Below are 21350 nucleotides of genomic sequence, written 5' to 3'. Positions count from 1 at the left end.
AACGTTCGGTTGCTCATCCAGCTGTTAGAAACCAGATGTCAGCTCAGGACGGTTTGTGGAACGTGGTCACAGATTCATCATCACTTTTATTCCCATTTTCACTTCATCAAACACCAAAGTCCTTGTTGCGCTTTGGTGTATTATTTTGGGTGTTTTCTTATATTTCAACCGTGCTGAAGTATTTTTGTATTTCAGCGTTTTTGTCTTTTAACATCTTGGGACCATGTTGGAGATAAGTGTTTTGTCACTTTTACATGTTTTTTTTTGTCTAGCGCACAAATAAATCAACAACAATTTGGTCTGAGGCAGATTTTAAAATGTTAAATTGCCAAAAGTCAACCCATGACTTTGGAGAGAAAGTATTGCTTCTTATGTAAAATGTTCAAATGCGATCAAAGATCAGCTGTATTTCTTGATGTGCTGATTTATTGATCGACGATGTGACTGAGAGTGCTTGTTGGCAGAGCTGCACAGTTGACATGTTTTCTTGTGGCTGCAGGAGAGGAAATATTTCATCAGACAGGAGGAACACTGCGTCAGCACCTCTCTTTACACTTCACTGGAAGTTTGTGCGATTGAGTTGCATCACCCACACACTCATGTGGGTGTGTGTTGAAGCCAGTAACAACATGATCTGCTGCTCACATTCGTACAGATGCACATAAAGGATCCTTTTCTGCTTTAAAATCCTGAACCTGGGTTTACTGTCCCGGCCCGGAGAAAGATAAAGGTAAAAATCCAAACTGAAAACTTAAAAATCTGCATATCGCACTTCAAAGCAGTGAAAGGTGATTCGCAGTTTGGTTCAGCACTGATGAAAACATAAACCACAACGAGCCAAAGGTGCAAGAACCAAAAACAAAACCAGATCGGGTCCATCTGAATCAACCTGGTTAGCAGGCCCACGCTCTCCGTCTGATCAATAATACATGCGCTGGTGTGTCATTGAGAGCAGAGACGTTGCAGTTGATTATTTGCATTTGACCATGTGACAGGATGTGACATCACTTTGTCATTCATTAGCTGCAGACCAACCAGAGTAAATCTGACTCCGTTGTGATTGACAGTCTCCGACCGTCTCCTCCGTCTGCTCTCGTCAGCGTGGAGCTAAATTCTCCTGGTTGTCTGGTTTCTGTGACGAACCTGGTCCACCCCCAGCAGAACGTCTCTCAGCAGAGTTTGGTTTCCTGAGATTTCATCCCCGTTTCTATATTTACACCTTATAAAGAAATCAGTTATTTATTCCTGCAGATTTAAAAAGCGACGCCAACAAGACGATGATTCAAATCGGCGAATAAACCGTAGGATTTGTTGGAGAATGTTCAACACGGCAGATGTCGGGTCGATCTATGTCTCTGACTGGTTATTACCTCTCTGATCAGGCATGTGATCGATCAGGTGACTCAGCCAACACCGAACCTCTGTGTATTTACTCTCCATTTTACACGCCGACGTTCTGTTGTAAAAACTGTTCGATTTCAAATCAAAAGCTGAGACCAAACACAACTTCAGTGCAACTCAGACATTTGTTACCTGCTACATCTAGAAAGACATTACACAAATGGGACTGAGACCTGTTTTCATTCCATGACAACCTCTGTGAAGACCTGCTCCAGGTGAGGAAAGGGGGCAGGTGAGGCTGAATCCAGAACAGTTTGTAACTGTCTGGGAAGATGTGGGGCTTCACTGTTCTCTCCCAGTCACAGACTGGTTGAAAGCCCGTCCCAGAATGGGACTCTCCGTCCCTCAGCCCCCCAGAGGAGCTGTCCTCCTCACTGAGGTGGACCCTTAATGATCCGGATGGAACCAGGAAGGATCAGGCTGTAGAAAGATTCCTCCCCTGGTGGACTGAAGACAGGACAGAAGGTCTGATGTGGATCAGAACTTGTGGCCAGAATTGCTGACATGTTGCAGCATTTCTGATTCATTTCTGTGACAAACGCTGTCAGACAGAAAAGAAAGAAAGAAAGAAAAACAGAATATCCTTTCTTCCTCTGATCGTAATGGAGTCTCGGCTTGTGCCAAATAAATCAATAATATTGATCCATAATGTAAGACAGATGTTGTCAGGGTTCTGGTCCCAGGGTGGAACCTGATGTGGTGCTGAGCTGTGTGTCGGTAAAGATGGTGAGAAACTGTAACACCAGGCTGCTCCTCAGGTCCGGGATCAACAAAAATCTACCTACAGCTAAAGGCATCTACTCTGTTTTATTATGCAACAAAAAGAAAAGCAGATTCCTATGTCTGTAAAATGCAGCTTTAATTTTGATTGGACCCTTTAACACCTGGAAACAGGTGGGTTTGAAATCAAAGATACAATATTTCATCATCTTTTCTGTCTCCTCGGTATTTTTCCATCACTGGAGTTTCCACTGACACATGAACCAGCAGAGATACTGGTCAGGTAGGGGCCCCACCCACCTCACCCGTCCACATGTCGGAGCAGGGAGGACCCTGCGAGGAACCGGCTGCTTCCTGTCATCAGTCCTGCGGTCTCATGATTTACCTGCAGCTCATGGCTCGGAGGTGACTAATTATATGTGGTCGTGATACTGTAAATGAAGGAGTCTTGAATAACAGTTCTTTACATATGAAACAAATTTATGGCTTGAAACACGTCTGATCTATAACAGCTGTGACCAGATCTCAGTGTTTGTCAGCGTCTCCGTTACCGGGTCCAGCTCCTCGCGTGGACACTCGTCAGCGGAGGCTGCAGGAGGAACAGACGATGAACGACAACACAGTCAAACACAGGATGGAATAACAGAAAACATGGAGAACAAACACTGAACATCAATAAACACTGAAACCAGTTATTATATCTGATTATAACTGACATCATAGTCTGTTATAAACCAGTTATTACTTGTCTACATGTAATACAGCTGGGGGAGGATGATGGGACAGATTCTCATGTTTATGACTTGTTGACTTGTGTTCACGTTATTGGACGACTCAGTGACTTTGACGCTGCGTCTGTACTTTGAAGAACCAAGTCAGATAAATTGGAGCCGTCAGGTTTCTCTTCACCACTGAAGTCAGGCTGACAGAGTCGTAGCTCCACTGATCCACGTATTCCTGTAGCTCCCAGTAGAGACGATTTCATGAGCTTCTTTAATGATAAAATTCAAACTATTGGAGACAAAATTCACCACCTCCTGCCCTCAAGTGGCACCAACCTACCTTCAATTGCAGGCACCTTAGAAACAGCTGTAAAACCTGATGTATACTTAGACAGTCTCTTTCCCATCGACCTTCACCAACTAACTTCAACAATGTCTTCATCTAAACCATCAACCTGTCTCTTAGACCCCGTCCCAACTAGGCTGCTTGAGAAAGTTTTACCCTTAGTTAGCAGCTCTTTACTAGATATAATCAATATGTCTTTATGAACAGGCTAGGTACCACAGTCCTTTAAAACAGCTGTAATTAAACCTCTTCTTAAAAAGCCTACTCTCGATCCAGGTGTTTTAGCCAACTATAGACCCATATCTAACCTTCCCTTTCTCTCTAAGATCCTTGAGAAAGCTGTCGCCAACCAGTTGTGACTTTCTAAATAATAAGTTTATTTGAGGATTTTCAGTCAGGATTTATAGAGCATCATAGCACAGAGACAGCACTGGTGAAAGGTACAAATGACCTTCTTACTGCATCAGACAAAGGACTTGTCTCTGCACTTGTCTTGTTAGACCTTAGTGCTGCATTTGATACCACTGACCATCACATCCTGTTACAGAGACGGGAACATTTAATTGGCTTTAAAGGAACCGCTCTAAGATGGTTTATGTCCTATTTATCAGATCGATTTCAGTTTGTGCACGTTAACGACAAATCCTCCATCTACTCAGAAGTTAGACGGACTCGCTCTGCTGAGACGGTGATGGACACTGAATGATAATCCTCATCCCTGAAGGATTTAGGTTTAGATTCTGTCTGAGTCTATTGGTTAAACCAGAGCTGTGAGCCTAGTGTGACGGTTTCGTCTTTTCGTGCTTCATGTACGTCAGCGTTTGTTTCCTCAGGCTTGTTTTATCCACGGCTGATATTTCAGGGTTTTCAGGTTGTTATGCAGAAACCGAAACAGAATGCCAATGAAAACTGGTGATGGAAACACACCTGGAGACAGTAAACCTGCCCTCCGTGTCCTCAGCTGTGCCTGCAGACCAGACTGAGGGTATTCATATACCCGTATTCATTTGACCTTTTTCAGGTAAGGTCAGATGTCACAACCAAAACGTCACAGACAGATGTGGTTACAACTTTTCAACATTTAGACTTTTCACTGCCAAACCTTTATCATCAGTTCACAGCAGCTGCTCTTTAGTTGAGTTGTTCATTGTTCCCACATGTGTTCTGGTTTGTTGGCCTCCAGGCTGAACTGGAGCTTCAGCAGCTGTGATCCAGAACCACGTCAGGCCCGGTGAGACCTGCTGACACGGTCTCATCTGCTGCAGTTTACCACCTGAGTCACGTGACCACAGGTGTGTGTTTTGTCCTCCTCGGGTGTGGTCCTTATGTCAGTCAGTCTTCCGGTCCGTGTTGAGTGATGTCATCAGTGACTTCCTGCTGCTTCAGGCTCTGGTCATAGTTCCCAGCATGCCGAGCAGCAGCAGCAGCAGCGTCAGGTGTGGTGGTGCCCGGCGATGCTCAGCGGAGGCGACCAGCAGCAGGTGAACTCTCTCCCGCTCAGAGATCATGCTTCGGGCGTCCTGCAGCGCGCTGACGGCGGCTGTGCTGGAGTTCAGGTCTCCGCTGGCGATCAGGTCGAACACGCAAGCCTGGTAGTAGATGTCTCGGGCGGGAAGCAGCGCGGCGCAGTGGGCGTGGGCGCCGACGGCGGCGGATGGCGAAGAATCTGGCGGCAGGCGGAGCGTGTTGAGTCTCTGGGACTGGGGGCAGCCCCACACGCACAGCTGAAGGTCCTGCTCGGGGCCGAAGGCCTCCACGATGCGGCGCGGCGACCGGACCGACAGGCCGAGCGATCGGCCGCTCTGACGCACCACCATCAGCGTCCCGATGTGAGCCGCTCGGATCTCCGCGTGTCGGCCCGGACTCTGAGTCCGGACCGTCAGACTGTGGTGACCTCGCCGCTCGCCGCTGGACACCGAGCCGTCGGCGAACGCAGCGGGGACGTTATCCAGCTCGGCCTGGTACAGTTGCTGATCGATACACTGGCGCATGTTCTTAAAGATGATGGTGATCTGTGAGGACACAATGGGACACGACCAGAGTCAGTTTTATTGATCGCTTCAGTCAATTCAGAAAGTTGACATCAGTGAAAGTCTCAGTCTGTTTGTCGCCTGTGGTCAGGAGTGGACCACACCCAGCGGTGATGTCACAGTGTACTGGAGTACTCCACAACCTGAGGCTGATGGATCCACTGAACGTAGACCTCAGCCCCTGATCAGCGTCCAGTGCAGTCAAGTTTGTTAAGCAAGACGAGCACGTCCTCAGCAGTGTTGAAAAGACAGTAACAGAAGGTAAGGACAGAAAATGTGGAGCCGGAGATGACTGGAAGACGTGTGCCGTCTGAGTCAGTCTACAGTTTAACCACAGCTGGTCAGATAGAACTACAGTCACATTAAAACTAGCTGACTGCTGTTCTTAACTGCCGCTCGGTTGGGCAATCAGATCCCTGAACCCAAACCTTCTGACCGGCCAGGTCAGTGATTGATCAGTTAGTCAGACGGCTGATCTCACACAAGCCGAAGTCAGTTGGACCGGCTCAGGGCTGAATTCTGGCGTGGTCTCTACAGTGCCTGGTTTTACTGCTCCTGTGAAACTCTAGCATCACAACTTTGTTCAGATCTCCGTGACTCACCTTGGTGAGCACCGTGCCGTGCACCCCGCCCCTGGTCGGTGAGCTGGTGGCCTGTATGTACAGGTATTCGTTGTCTATGAGAGGCCACGCCCCCTGCACGGCACACGTCTGGAAGTCGTTGTTGAAGGTTCGGAGGTGCGGGTCCCCAAACACACCGCAGTGCAGGTAGTCCGGTGTCCGACCCTCTCTGCTGAAGAAGCTCCTCTCGTAGAGGCAGGCGTCTCCCGACAGCGTGCCCTGAGGGAGGGGGCGGGGCTGGGCTGTGGGCCCTGCCCGGGGGCAGCGGTGCTGGATCAGCAGGTCTTCGATGCCCTGAACCGCAGAGTGGTACGCCAGGTCACCGCGACATGCCCGTGCCATCCGCTTTGTGCACATGGCGTAGGAGCGTAGGGCGCTGCAGTAACCGGCGTTCACCACCGCCCTGCTGAGAGCTGCCCCGCCTGGTCCTCCACCTGGTCCTCCGCCTCCTCCACCCTCACTGCTGCTGCTGCTGCTGCCCAGGTCCAACGTCGCAGCCACAAAGTCAGAGTTACACCTCAGGATACGACAGGAAGCTCCGACTGCAGAGAGAATGGAAGAGTTTAGTCTGAACATTAGAGGTGGACTGAGGGTGAAGTTCCTGAAGGCACCTCAGCTCGGACGCTTTTATTGTGACGACTCCAGGCTGCAGCTACATCCTAAAAATCCTCGTGGACGTCAGTCAAAAACACTCACCGGTGCCTGAAGCTCACCGTCATCAGGCGGCGGCTGCGAGAGCACTGGGCCACAGGGGGTTAAACCGCGCTACGATATATAACATCAGACTCCAATCGTTGCCATGGAGACAACCAATACCCTGAGTATTTTTGTGAATGGTTCCAAACTCATTTACACTGGTAATTTGTTGCCTTAAATAAATGTTTACACCAAAACTGAAAAACCAGGTCCTGTGTAGCACAACGTGCACTTAAGGTCCCAGGTGGACTCGATGAATTGCGGACTTGGACAGGCCCACTGTTCCTGGCTTCATGGGCGCTCTGACACCACACCAGTGATTTGTAAAGGCTTCTGCATAGATCACATTGTCCACTTTGTCTCTACAGCCCCGTCTCTTGTAGGGCTGAGTGACGTGATGGTAGACATGTCAGCAAACTGTGGTTCACTTCATGCGGAGGAATCTCTCTCTGACAAAACTGGATTTACATGAGTTCTGCATTCACCTGATTTTTCTGGTATTTAATTCACTGGATTAGAGTTAGAACGTCACTGTCAGGGTATTTTGTCGATAAAGATATTCCTAAGAATGTATCAGTATCCAGATATTAAATGACATTTACTGTGATAGAAGATTGTACCTTCAGGTAAGAGCAGCTGGACCAGCATCAGAGTCAGGTGGATGCAGTGTTTCCATGGTAACGCCGCCTGTTGCGTGACGCCGGCCTGCAGCTCCATCAGCAGACTAAACCCAGCTCGGGCTCACGGAGTTCGCCGCCGCTCTGAAAGACAGAGACACAGCCGAGTTTGTCTGTTGGTCCGCGATGGCAAACCTCGGCAACCCTGGGCCGGGTTGTCCCACGTTTGTCAGACGCTCATCTTCTCCTCAGGCTGAACTGTAATCGCTTTGATCCTATAGCGCCACATTTACACCTGACAGGACTCTTCCTAAACAAATGGAGGACCAGTAGGATACATCCGAGTATGGGAAGTGAACACAAGTGAACCTGCCCCCTCCCCCATCCAGCTCTATCTCCTAGAAAGGACGTTTATGTGAGTTTACCGCCCAACTCGCTGGAAAGAGGGAAACGTACCGGCGGCCGGGTTAGGTTTCCTATCAACAGAATGACCACATGGAGAAGCACCTCCACCCATTCGATCTGTGCAGCCTGAGCCTCAGCCGGACCTGGAGCTTCAGCCTTCTATGGCCTCCACCCACCCAATAAATAAAAAACGTTGCCTCTGAACATATTACCAGTGGAGTGGATTACAATGGCACCACACTGGGAGCAGTTTAGTTTTATATGAATGTGATTTCTGGGAGACGCTTGCCTCATCATGAGGGGCCCTCGATCGAGGCACCGAACCCCCAACGGAGACCATCAGATCAGCCTGTGGTGGTGCTGGAGAGCTTCAGGTGGGGCTGGGTGTGACGGCGTGAGCGGGAACAGGACACCCTGAAGCTGGGTGAGGAGCCGCTGGTTGTTTTTCCTCACTCTCTGTTCACATTTCGCATTTGTCTTTGGAGGATCTCCTGACGTCCGGTTTATGTTCGGACACCAGTCTGCAATATTCACACTCTTTTTCTGACTAATGGGCTTTTTCCTGTTTCTACATGCTACAATACCCATGAGCCTCAGCCGCTGTCACCACGGAGAATACGACATCGTTGCAGTTGTCATGGTAACTGAATTCATCCAAAACTGACCCAGAATCAGACAGTGAATCACTCGACCTCGCAGGTTGTGAAACCAGCACGATCTGTAGCTGCGGCTCATCGTTAACGTGAAGCTCTGCGATCGGCTGATTGGCTGTCGGTGAAACGCACCTTTGGCGTTGACGTGATGAACATCACAGGTGGAGGTGTCGATCAGATCTCCACTAAGTCATCGTTAAATTAACTCATCAACTCGCTGACCTCATCGTGCCTCTGTGATGCGAGAGAGAGAGCAAGAGCGGTCCAGCCTCCAGTTACCTCGCCCTCTCAGAGTTTCTCAGTACGGACCGACGACACACTGATGTGATTATAGTGTATTAGAGTCCATTAGTAGTGAGTCTGTACATTAGTTCATCTCTCCGACTGGGATCATCATTCTCCATAACACTGATCCTTCTTTTTTCTTCGCATCATGGCTCATATTAATCCAATGTTACCGACTGTGCTCAAACTGAGGTAAACCTCAGCAGCTGCACCTTCACTTTAACCCCCGACTGTGTCTGAATTCTCTCCATTTCTACTACATGTCAATATATTCACTGTCCAATGGGTGAATTTATTTTCTGTGTGGAGCCTCGGACACTCACACAGTAGAACAATAAAATCAGAGTCAATGCCCTGGACACAGCGCAGTGTGTCACATACAGTGATGATGAATAATGATGATTAATAAACTGAAATCTCCCTTCACTGCTGACTGTAGATAAAACTACTGAAAGTACGTCCACATTAAGCTGGTTAAATTTCAAATCAAGGCGTCTTCTTCTCTTGTGTTAAGCCTCCGTCCAGACTGAACTGATGTTTATTAACACTGTAGTAGTTAAAGTGTCTCAGTGTCTAATGTTGAAGTGCAGCTCGGTGTTTCAGGTGTTTGGGGAAAACTGAGACTTTACAGAGCGAAGCTGTAGCGTCTCACTGAGGGTCGGAGCTGTGAGACGGTGAAGTGAAGAAGACGAGCTTTAATCTTCTCTAACTTTCTCTGCGATCCATCAGTTTAACGTGGATTTGTCTGATCACAGCGGAGCTGCTGGCAGGGCTCCGATGATAAAAGCCAGATGTTATCAGCTGGCTGCCTGTCTCACTCCTCACCTGATGCTGGCTGTCATGCAGTTTTGTTGTTGTTTGAAGAAGAAGAGATTTGCCTGTTTTTCCGTTGTTCAGGTGATTCACTGTGGACAGAGCTCTCTGCTAAAACCACCTGGAAACGCTGTGTGGACGCGCTGAGACATTTCCAGATTCAGACGGCTTCATGTATATGCAGTCTGAGTGTCTGCCACAGTTCATGCATCATGTTTCAGAACAAACACCACATCGGAGCAGATTCCAGCTCACCTGTCTGTTAGCTGAGATCTTCCTCTTCTTCAGGACCCATTGGACAACCTGCACAGAAAGACATCACATGATTTATCACCTGAGGGACGTCTTCTTCCCTTTAGCTCTGAGATTAAACCCAGAGTCACTGAGACAGAGTTCACATGCTACTGCAACACAACCGATTGTGGCACTGTAATAATAATAATAGATCCTAAAAGTTCACACTGCAACACTATTTATGTCAGTAAAAATAATTTTAATGCAATGTCAATGTTTGTTTCTTTTTATTTTACAATACGTCACATGTACTTCATATATATTTTGTATAATTTATTTTATACATATTATTGTACATTAATATGTATATAAATGTCTACACATATTATATATACATTTATATCTCTTCATATTGATATAATTTCATATAATTTCCACATATTTTCTATTTTACCATTTTTTCTGTATGAAATATATTTGAGATCCTTTTATAAATGACTGTTTTAATTATTGTAATTGTGTTTCTTCTATATTACTTATTATTATATTATATTGAGGAAACTCAGCTTTCTAATTTGGATTCATGTCATAGTTATTTTCCCTCCACTCTTCTTCTTCTCCGTCCTTTCTGCATCATGTGGTGTTGCTGTAAAACAGGGATTTTCATAATAAAGTGTTATTTCGCGTGATGTCGTGTTATGCGATCTGAGCCTCCACGGGAGCGGAGGCGCTGAGGTTGGTGCTCCTTTAACCGGAACTTTTTATCACTGAATACTCGCTTGTTTTGACTGTCAGGTGAAGTTAGCGGAGTGAAGACTCGTGAGGGTCTTTCTCACTAAGAATCGATGACCTAAATCATGAAACATTCAGCAGTAACATGACGGTTAGTTTGCTTCGGCCTGAGGCCTACCTGCAGAGTCAGTGTTGATCCTCACTAACAAACCCATTAATGAAGTGACCTCAGAACATCGTCCTGTTCCCTCAAACATCGTGGACACATTTCAGAGGGAACGGTCTGTTTCTGCAGCATCAGAGACTCTCCACAAACTCTCAGTAATAAATCGTCCAGGATCCGTGTGTCTGTCAGTCTCATCTCCCTGTGTTGTAACATGGACTTTCCTCTGGTTTTTTTTTTTTGTTTTTTCTTCTGCAGAACAAACAGCAGCTGGTGTGTGTGTGTGTGTGTGTGTGTGTGTGTGTGTGTGTGTGTGTGTGTGTGTTGGGTGGGAGGGGGCTTACTGCAGCGCTCTTTGTTCATTGGTTACAGATGACTGACAGACAGGACGTCACTAACACCGACATATGACTTGTGAAATCTCTAATTTGGGCTGAATTACCCTTGAGGGCTCCAGGTTTCTCTGCGGTGATCTGGTTAATTACTGATTAGGTAACGTCCACCAATAAAGCCCAATTAAAACTGGAAATGTAAGGGCCCTAAGGTGGCTTGAACTGACATTACACTTAGAGAGGACATATTCACACACACTCGCCGAGCACTTTGTCAGGTACAACCTCTACGATCTGATGACACGGCAACGCGGCAGCTCTGCCACAACAACCACCTTCACAAAGCTCATAATGTTCTGCCCGAAATGTGTAGGATCAGTAATAGATTTACTATTGGGCTCACAGGTGAAAGTGGAGTTGAACTGGACTACGTTATGTTCAGAGGTGTTTCTAATTGTTTTACTTTTCCCTATTTACACACAGGGGGTGTCTGAACATTAGAAACAGCTCAGAATATAAAGCAGTCCAGACCATGAGCTCAGTGATAAAACCCAGAACTGAACCACACCTCTGTGACAGCATCATCAAAAAGTGAGCGTTACAGGCACCATTAAAGTTGACTTCACGTCTGAACAGGTGTACCTAATAAAGTGGACACTGAGTGTATAAACGGTCAGGTCCTAATGTGACATATGAAAAGTGTAAACCTGCTTTAATCACTGGGCTTCAGACTAATATCAGTCTGGACATTATTCCTGCAAACTGTTGAACTGTTCCTTTAAAATGAATCCCAGTACAGGTGAGTGACTGGCTGACTGGTTTCCAGTCTTACAGTGGGTGTTTCTGCAGTCAGCTGACCTTTAGTCCTCTTTAACAGGTGGGAGGGTCTCACCGTGTGTGTGTGTGTGTGTGTGTGTGTGTGTTCTGGAGCGTGGAGTCTAAATTTAAACCCCAGTTGGCCCCAGAGTTACAGTCACAGACAGACGCTACACACACACACACACACACACAAGCATGCAGGGCATCCACTTGCAAAATGCGGCGACACTAAACCACGAATCCTGTTTGTGTTTGAGGAAGATTTATTTAAAGCGTTTCTTTGGGTCAAAGATGGAATTTCTGGTGTCTATTATTTTTTATTGTCACTGGTTTGCGTTTTTCTGTGTCATTGCATACGTTAACGTGTAACCTGTGTTAGGGCATAATATTTCTGAGTGTGCACAGATTGTGTTTCTTTGACCATTTGTTTTTCAGTTGACTTGTATTAACTTTAGGCCTGTTTAGTTACAACAAACCTCGAGTGCAACTGGACAGACACAACAACATTCAACACAACATACTAATAATTTTGAATTTTGAATTTTTGAGAACATTTTGAAATACAAACAGCACCACAGATGTAAAAGATGAGCTAACAAAGCGCTAAGGTCTGCAATTCACAGGTCAAATAACCTAAACATAATAAAAATATGCAGTTAATTACTCGATGATTACAAACACGACCAACTAAAAGCAAAGTGTTGAGAGTGGAACAGGCTCGGGGAACGTGTTTCTTTCAAAGTGCCCAGATTTAAAACAGTTTCCTCTCAGAGCGGAGCTGCTGAGACTGAACCTGATAAACTGAAGACAGGCGTGAACTCTTCTTCCACTGCACCGGTTCCAGCAGTTTCACATTAACCAGAGACACGTTACCTCTCCTTCCACAACAGAAGTGTCAGAGCTTTACTTCAACCGTCAGATTAGAAGAAGAAGAAGAGGAAGAATGGACTTTGCTTTCCCACCAAAGAGATTATTGTGCCAAAACATTTAAACGCTGTCACATTTTCAGCTGGTCATTTCTTGACCTAACCCCTCCTGAAACCTGTGATCGCCTCCTCTCTTTGCCCAACGTTAAGCTGAAGGTTGTGATTGCTATTTTATTCGTATTTATAAAAATAAAATCTAGGAAGTGTGTGTATGGGCTGATGCTACTCTGTTATGGAGAATCAAAGCTGCACAACTGAATCTTACAGCTGCTACACCAGTATTTAGTTAGCCTAGCTTAGCACCATGACTGGAAGCAGGGGGAAACTGTTAACCTAGCTTAAAACAAACGCTAGTAGCGGGGGAAACTGTTAAACTGTTAGCCTAGCTTAGCAAGATGACTAGAAGCGGGGGAAACTGTTAGCCTAGTTTAGCACGATGACTAGAAGCGGGGGAAACTGTTAGCCTAGCTTAGCAAGATGACTAGAAGCGGGGGAAACTGTTAGCCTAGCTTAGCAAGATGACTAGAAGCGGGGGAAACTGTTAGCCCGGCTTAGCACAAAGGCTGGAAGCAGGGGAAACTGTTAACCTAACTTATTACAAACACTAGAAGCGGGGGAAACTGTTAGCCTAGCTTAGCACGATGACTAGAAGCGGGGGAAACTGTTAGCCTAGCTTAGCAAGATGACTAGAAGCGGGGGAAACTGTTAGCCTAGCTTAGCACAAAGACTGGAAGCAGGGGAAACTGTTAACCTATCTTATTACAAACACTAGAAGCGGGGGAAACTGTTAGCCTAGCTTAGCACGATGACTAGAAGCGGGGGAAACTGTTAGCCTAGCTTAGCAAGATGACTAGAAGCGGGGGAAACTGTTAGCCCGGCTTAGCACAAAGGCTGGAAGCAGGGGGAACTGATTTACATGGTGGACGTTGTTACGCCACCTGCTGTTCGGTTGTCCGTCCTGTTTCTCCATTGTAAGTTCAAGACTTGAGACACCGTTGGTCAGCAAAGAGCTCTAAGGCTATGAAAGCAGGTGCTTAATGTTTTACCTTATGACCATAGATTCACACATTAATAATGATTCAATGGATGACTTACTGAATTATATCATTCATGGGTTTAATGGGTTCCCTTCACTGTTTAAGGGTATTTTAAGTGGTAAAAATAGCAGGACAGCTATCCATTGATTTATATCTTAATATGGTCACGTTTTATAATAAATGTTCGGTCATGGGTTTAATAAACAGCCCCTAAACATTAAAAACCCTAAATATAGTCTGATCCATTCATTTGTCCGTGTCAGTCTAATGTCAGGTGGACGTGATTGGTAAAGTCACGTAACGCTTATAATTTACTTTTTGATTTAAGGTGTTTATAAGGGGTTAAGTTCTGCATTTTCAAATGCAGAACTTAACCCTTAATGATCTTGGACCACAATAGTAAACAGAAGTACATTTAGAATTAATTAGAGGTATCAGTGTGTAACTGCTTATAAAACCTAAATGTCTCTTTTTTGCATTTCTGTTTCATCACCTGTTCAGTAAAAACCATCCACCATGTAGATGAGACAGAGTTGGGGCTGATGGGAGGTGGATTTTCTCTTTTGATGGAGCTGAATCATTTATGTTACCGGCACAAAATTTCCAGTCAGCGAGTTTCCGACCACAGAAATGTTGCTACACTCACTGATATATCAACTTTTGATCGAAACATTAATTTGTTGATCTGTACTCTCATGTTTCCATTTGAGTTCAGTTGCAGATTTGTTGTACAGTTTAACTGTGGATCAAATAACAAACACTGACCAAACTTCAGCTAAAATTCTGCTGATTTTGAGTTTGTTTCAGTGATTTTCTGTTCAACAAAACAAAACGTTTGGTCAGTGAGAACCAGTAATTTTTTGTAAACCTGATGTCTCTTAGTTCCTGACCCAAGTCACTGAGGACCAAAACAGTCTCTTACCTCCAACTGGTTCAGCATCAGAGTCCGTCCATGTCCTCAATCTGTCCTGCTGGAAATCACCAAGAGACTCCAAAACCTGCAGGACTCTCAACGTTTCTGTCCAGGAATCTCCAAGACTCACTCAGGTCAGTCCAGAGCTCTCCAGGTATCTATAAATGCCCCGTTCAGGTCTGTCCGGGTCTGTCCAGGACTGCAGCGTCCCACTCTGTGTTCTGTCTTTGCCTCGTGGTGCGTTCACAGCTGAGTGGGAGTTTTGGTCGTTTCTAAATAAATCGCCAACAACCAGCACCTGCTGCACGACAACTGTTATAACACACACACACACACACACACACACACACACACACACACACACACACACACACACACACACTGCAGCAGCAGTTTATTTTTACCTCAGACCTCCAGGAAGTTGAAGTCTATTTGTAACATGCTGTTGCTTCGTTTAACTAAGGCAGAAACTTTAGTTTAGTTTTAATTTAAAATAATTTGGATCCATTTTCTAATAAGAAAAACTCCTTGTTCTCCAAAATATCTCAGAGGGAAATATTGTTCTAAAAAGTGACTGGTTTATTAAAAACCGGGGCATTGTTATAAACTAGTTAAATGTATATTAACTGATTCAAACGAGCTCCATCTGTAGACACAGAGAAAAGTATTGATGATTCAGTCATAATAATTTACACACACACACACACACACACACACACACACACACACACACACACATATACACATCTATACACACACACACACACACATCTATACACACACACACACACACACACACACACACACACACACACACACATCTATACACACACACACACACACACACACACACACACACACACACACACACACACACACATCTATATACAAACACACACACACATACACATCTACACACACACACACACACACATATACACATCTATACACACACACACACACACACACACACATATACACATCTATACACACACACACATCTATATACACACACACACACACACACACACACACACACATACACACGCACACACACATATATACACACATACATATTCATATACACACATACACGAACACACACACCCACACCCACACATCTATACATATATACACACACACACACACACACACACATATACACATATATACACACACACACACACACACATCTATATACACACACACACTCACACACACACACATATATACACACATATATATTCATATACACACATACACGAACACATGTACATATATATATATCTTTACATATATACATTGAATACTACTTTAAATGATCTTAATGCTACTTAAACCCATGTTTTGTTTGCCTGATAGAAATGATTGAAGTTTTATTCAAGGGAATATTGACCGTAACTAAAAGCATCGAGTATTTGTATACAGAGGAGGTGAAAGTGCTTTTTGGGCCCCGCGTCGTGTTTGTAGGTGTTGCTGCTGCGTACGGACATGAAAACGAAATAAGACATACAAAGCTACATGCAGCCTGGGATGCGAAACCCAGGGCAAATCTCAACCTCTGGTCTGTGGCGGTCGGAGACTCAGAGGGATTTGGTGAGAAAATCCACTCCAACCCCCCAGTGGAGATCACAACATTTAACAGTTTGATGGTGGGTCCGTCAGTTTGAGCTGCAGTAGCATCGGGCGGACAGCAGGGGGCAGCACTGACACTGAGAACCTGAGGTTGTCGTTTCAATGGTTTCAGGTAAAACTGGGTCTCTACCCGAAGGTCACGACCTCAGCTGCTCTAAGCTTCAGACTGAGACATTGCCGTGGACAAACCCCCACCTGTCTCGGCAGCTCACCGGAGTTCACTTTGACCTGTTCCGGCCGGTCCCCTCTCTACTGTCGGGCCGAGTTTTAAATAAAGCTGCATGAGTTTGAACCACGGTGGGAGTGTGTACAGATGGAGGGTCCGGCAGAGTCTAGCAGGTTAAGTTGTTGGCCCTTTCAGCGTAAGCGGGGCCCCTCCACGCCTCACTGAGCAGCTCTCGGATCCTTTGTTAGTCTTTATGGGGGAGGGGGTGTGGGTGGGGGTTGGGGGGGTTCCGGACCAAAACCAGGACTGACAGACCGAGACCCTCCACAGACAGGACACAGAGACAGAGGCTGCTGCAGGGAGGTGAGTTACTGTCTGTTCTTTGACTGTAGAAACCTGCGGAGTGAACACGAACCTGAGCACAACCTGATCCAGACTCTGTCAGGAAGGAGGATCTGAGTCTGTGAAACCTTATCTCTGAGTTCAGCTAAAATCTCTCAGCTGTGTGGAAACGTGAGAACAGAAACCGTTAATCGTGTGTTGCAAAGGTCCTTTTAACCTTAAAAGAAAAAACAAGATTTATCAGGTTCATCTGACGGCAAACACAGGGAGCAAATGAAAGTAGCCTAACTGAGTACATTTACTGGCGTACTGTCCCGAAGTATTAAATTTGACGTACTTGTACTGCACTCGAGTGATTGCATTCTCCATCCCAGCACATTTCAAAAGGAAATATTCTGCTTTTTGCTGTGCTCCAGTTATCTCACAGCTGCAGTTACTGTTTACTGTGCCAGTAGAGATTTCTCCCAGAAACATGACGACGCTTTAAATCTCCGTCTTATCTAGTTCTGGACTTTCTTCCCCAGTGCAGTCAAAATATTCCAGTCTATTTTCTGGGCAAGTCAATTTGTGTCTAGCATTTTCTGAAACCAGGTTTCATGTCTCTTGCTTCTAGTGCAGCGACACGCCTCGTGCTTCGTTTTTCGAGTTCCAGGATACGGTCACAGCTTCATTTGAATAAAACCAGGTTGAATGCTCTCAGATCCGGACACTTGTTTCAGACCCAGTCACAGCCAGAACTGTCTTCAGAACCTTGTGACTTCTGCACTGCTAAAGACTAAAATGCTCAACAGATCATAGTAAAATTAAAATAAGCCGCGCGATGAGCAGCTACAGCAGTGAAATGCTGCTGACACACTAATGCATCGGCAACATTCGCACATAATATAATCTACATATAACGCAATAAAGGGGGCCACTCTGCAGTACTTAGACTTTCGACAGCAGAAGTAACTGTTGCTGAATTTACATCTATACCTCAGTAAGATTCCGAACGCAGGACTTTCACCTGTATGTCTTAGTACTCGGATTTAAGTGAAGGGGCTGAGAACCTCCTCCGACACTGCAAACGACCAAACTCCTGCTGCTGAGCTTCAACTCAGGAGAAACTTTATTACTTCAGAACACTTGTTTTTATCTGCTGTGTCTATAATAATCACGTTTCTCTGTTGTAACCGTACTGTTTCCACCATGACTCCCAGAGGAAGGCCAGGGTGCAAATATGCATATTTACATAGTGACACATTTTAATTAAAGAATTTCATTTTTAATCATCTATTCAAGTGGCTGGATTTAGATTTCTATATGACTGGTCAGGCATTTGGTTTATTGGTTCACCAAAAACAGACATTCCTGTTTCGAAAGTTTATCGTATCATGGGATATAGGTAAAAATGGCACCACGAGGTAAAAATACTCTGATAAAAGTCCTGCGTTCAAAACCTTCCTTCAGTAAAACGGTGTCAGTATTAACAACCAAATGTACTTAAAGTATTAAAAGTAACATTTCTGACTATGCTGAATAGTTTCATAGTGTTATATATATAATATAGGATTATTATCGCTGATGCTTTAACATGTGAGTGTTGGGCTTTTTGTTGTGGTTGTCGATGTGATTTTAAACACATTAAGTGCTGGGTAGTTTCAATGTGTAAAAACCTCAAAACTTATAAAAACATTCCCGCCTATAACTGAATCCTAAAAACGTTATTGTGGCAACGCGGTCTGACGATTTTGACTGGTTTTTAATTTAGAGATTTTTCACAATGTTGTAGAAATGAGTGTCTGTATCTTGAAACTAGACAAAATACAACAGGTCCCGCCACCAGAGTTACGGAAAATCTGACATTAGAACAGTTTGAAATGAGCTGAAATATTCCTTCTACGTCTTTTTACGTCCAGATGAAAATGACTTGATAAGAGGGAGATTTTTTCACTGAACAATGACCTTGTTTTAAAAGCAGGTTATGATTTGTATGAACAATAATCTGCAGAGTAACCAGTGACTCCAGCTGTCGGTTAAATGCAGCGCAGTAAAAAGTTAAATATTTCCCTCTGACATTAGTAAAGGTGTAAAATAAAAATACTTGAGCAAAGTACAAGTACCTACAGCTGCACTTAAGGACAGTTACTCAAGTAAATTCACTTAGTTACTTTGTACAAACTCCTGACAATAATGTTAGATTCTTCAATTTTTGGCAGAACAGCAACAGCAGGACCAGGTGAACGTCCCTGACTGACTGAGTGATAAAGTTTCCCCATTGGCCGTTGCTCTTTCAAAATAAATTGTTCCAAACAGTTTCTGTTACATTATCAGGGGGCGTTTACAGGTAGTGTTGACAACTTAGTGCCTTTGTCGCTACATTTACAGACTTTTCAGACCCTCTAGCAACTTCTCCTCAAAAAAAAACCAAAAAAAAAAAAACCAAAAAAAAACAACCCAAGGTTAGAATAGAAAGCAGCGAGCAACATATCTGGAGACTTTCTGGACAAACCTGAGCTACTCTCTGTAGAAGAGAGTCGCCGGTATTGACCCGGGAGTGCGAGGTCGAGGCTTTCCCTCCGCAGACACACCTCTGCATGTGTCTCATTCACCTGACCCCACGGCAGCTGACACAGACGTGAATGAGCTTCTCACTTCCTCTCAGTACTGATGATTTTACAGGTAAATGTACCTGACATCTCAGCTCAGCCGTCGTCTTTAACTCGTGTGTCTGGTGATTCTGTCAGACGACGTCGATGTTGTAAAACCAGGATTTCAGCAGCAGAGCAGCAGCTGGGAAGTGACTGCTGGTTAACATGTCGTCTTAAAGGGCCTCGTTTCAGTCACCGTTTCATTCTTGTTCCGTCGTCTGACAACGGACACAGACAAACGTGTAAATGAGAAAAGCTGTAAATGTGAGCACAGAGAGTAGGAGAGAAACATACTAGGATTGAACCTGGTCTTGTTACATAATCTATGCATGGTTAGGGTTAGGTACCTAAGACAACTGGTTAAGGTTGAAGGTCGTGATTAGGGTTAAAAAGGACCATCATGAGGTGCAGGTCAATAACCACTGGACACCCCCTATATGAAGGACACACTACTTCCTGCTGAATGTTGTCACTGGTAAGCTGCTCAAAAGACTTTTGGCAGAACAGCTGCAAATGCGCCAACATAAAATCCAGCTTTAACACTGATACTATCCATTCAGCTCATTTTACAGCAGCTGTTTGTCTGGACCCGGTTTCACTTGGTAACTAACTGCTACAGACACGTCACACAACAAAAGAAGAAGTGAGTTCAGTCAGTTTATCTGCTGAGACGACAGGGTTAGCTCCAGGGTTGACCTGATAATATGGGAACAAGTCAGAAGAATGACTGTTTCTCTGTATGTCACATTCTGCTGACCTCGCATGAACGCAGCATTATCAACAATAGCTGCAGTAAAAAAACTACAATAGATATGATTAAATGATTAAACTGCAGCAGCATTAACAGAACCCAGCTGTAAAGTCTCACAGGGTTTAGTGCTGAATGTGTTGGCAACTGTGTCCCAGAAACTACGTTTCTATACAACTGAACTGTGAGAGCAAAAAGGTTTAGTGGAAAACTTAAATATGACTGAATTATGTTTCCCATTAACATGATGAGGGACTGTTGTTCACTTATCTGACGAGTCACGAATGAACGTATCGGTAAAATGTTCACGTTCATCGTGTTTGCTTTCCACCAGAATGTCTGATCTTGCAGCACAACATCCACTTGTAGTGACTCCAGAATTATCAAAGTGTTTGACGCTTCTGTCGGGACTCTCGCAGCAACCTGATTCAGGCTACAGAAAGATCCTGGTCTGGTTTGATACAGTAATAGTTCACACTGAATTCAGACACAACTGTTTAATTAATACCTGGTAACTCCCCTCCTGTGTGTGTGTGTGTGTGTGGATTTCAGGGTGTGTGGTGTGTTTCCTCCCAGGGTCGGGCAGGTCCGGGATGCGGTGCACTGTTGTCATGCCCCCCCTCCAATATTGCACTCGTCCCGGCCTCCCCGGCCCAGGGGTCACGACCCCCCCCAGCACCGGACCAACAGGACAGATCCGTCAGTGGAGCTCTGAGAGACGAGGTAGAGCAAAGGTCACCGTTTTCTCCTCTGGGGTGACACTATGACGACACCGAGACCACAGCACGTCTGAGTCTCAGGAAAAACACCCTGGTTCTGCTCGGACCCAAACGCTCGGAACAACGGGAACAACCGGGACACGTGATTCAACAACAGCAGCTGAACTGACATTAGTCTTTCTGGAGGAGGTGGGAGATAAAAGACCTGACGTGTGTGTTATATCACCCACATCTGAATTATCTGTATACAGGTGGCTCTAAGGTACGTAGTGTATGACAATAGTCTCCTGGCAAATCATTTCAGACCAACTCTCAGCTCAAAAAATGAAAACGTGAGAAACGTGTTTTAAAAAGGGAATTGAAGCTAAAATTGTTTGGTTACAAAGGATCAAACCATATTTTAAAAATTCTGAATAAAAAGAAACTAAAGCTTAATGAGCTGATGGGAGCAGAACTGCTGAGTTAAAAAACATACACTACATGGCCAAAAGTATGCGGACAACCCTGTCCACATACTTTTGGCCACATATTTTTTCAACTTGTCCAAACTTGTGAACCTGTCTGAGTCTTTCTAATGTGAAAAATCATGGACATGAAAAATAAAAATCACCAATCTGGGAAAAGTTATGGCCGAGGACTTTATTTC

General features: G+C 44.9%; 1 protein-coding gene across 2 annotated transcripts; it reads right to left on the bottom strand.

Annotated features, from left to right (window-relative positions):
• Positions 1–2269: 2269 nt before the first annotated feature.
• Positions 2270–10635, bottom strand: hjv (hemojuvelin BMP co-receptor). Of its 2 annotated transcripts, XR_005706368.1 has the most exons (6): positions 10453–10635; positions 9564–9611; positions 7156–7296; positions 5822–6381; positions 4292–5201; positions 2270–2710 (listed from the first exon to the last, which is right to left on the bottom strand). XR_005706368.1 is itself a non-coding variant. In XM_040116846.1 (5 exons), the coding sequence occupies exons 3-5, from the start codon at positions 7250–7252 to the stop codon at positions 4572–4574; spliced, it is 1287 nt and encodes a 428-aa protein (XP_039972780.1). In that variant the 5' UTR covers positions 7253–7296; positions 9564–9611; positions 10453–10635; the 3' UTR covers positions 3757–4571. The 2 variants fall into 2 exon arrangements, 1 of the variants encoding a protein (XP_039972780.1); XM_040116846.1 differs by lacking the exon at positions 2270–2710 and having other exon boundaries at positions 3757–5201.
• Between the last annotated feature and the right edge of the window lie 10715 nt (positions 10636–21350).

Source organism: Xiphias gladius, chromosome 22 (genome assembly GCF_016859285.1).
Source record: "Xiphias gladius isolate SHS-SW01 ecotype Sanya breed wild chromosome 22, ASM1685928v1, whole genome shotgun sequence".
In the NCBI taxonomy this organism is placed as follows: domain Eukaryota; kingdom Metazoa; phylum Chordata; class Actinopteri; order Istiophoriformes; family Xiphiidae; genus Xiphias; species Xiphias gladius.
This window is presented reverse-complemented; position numbering and strand designations above follow the sequence as displayed.

Excerpts from the sequence above, each read along its gene's own strand:
- hjv (XM_040116846.1), bottom strand. The coding sequence starts at position 7,252 with ATGGAGCTGCAGGCCGGCGTCACGCAACAGGCGGCGTTACCATGGAAA. Across the intron at positions 6,382-7,155 it reads CCAGCTGCTCTTACCTGAAG|TCGGAGCTTCCTGTCGTATC; the intron begins GTACAATCTTCT and ends TTCTCTCTGCAG. Across the intron at positions 5,202-5,821 it reads ACGGCACGGTGCTCACCAAG|ATCACCATCATCTTTAAGAA; the intron begins GTGAGTCACGGA and ends GTGTCCTCACAG.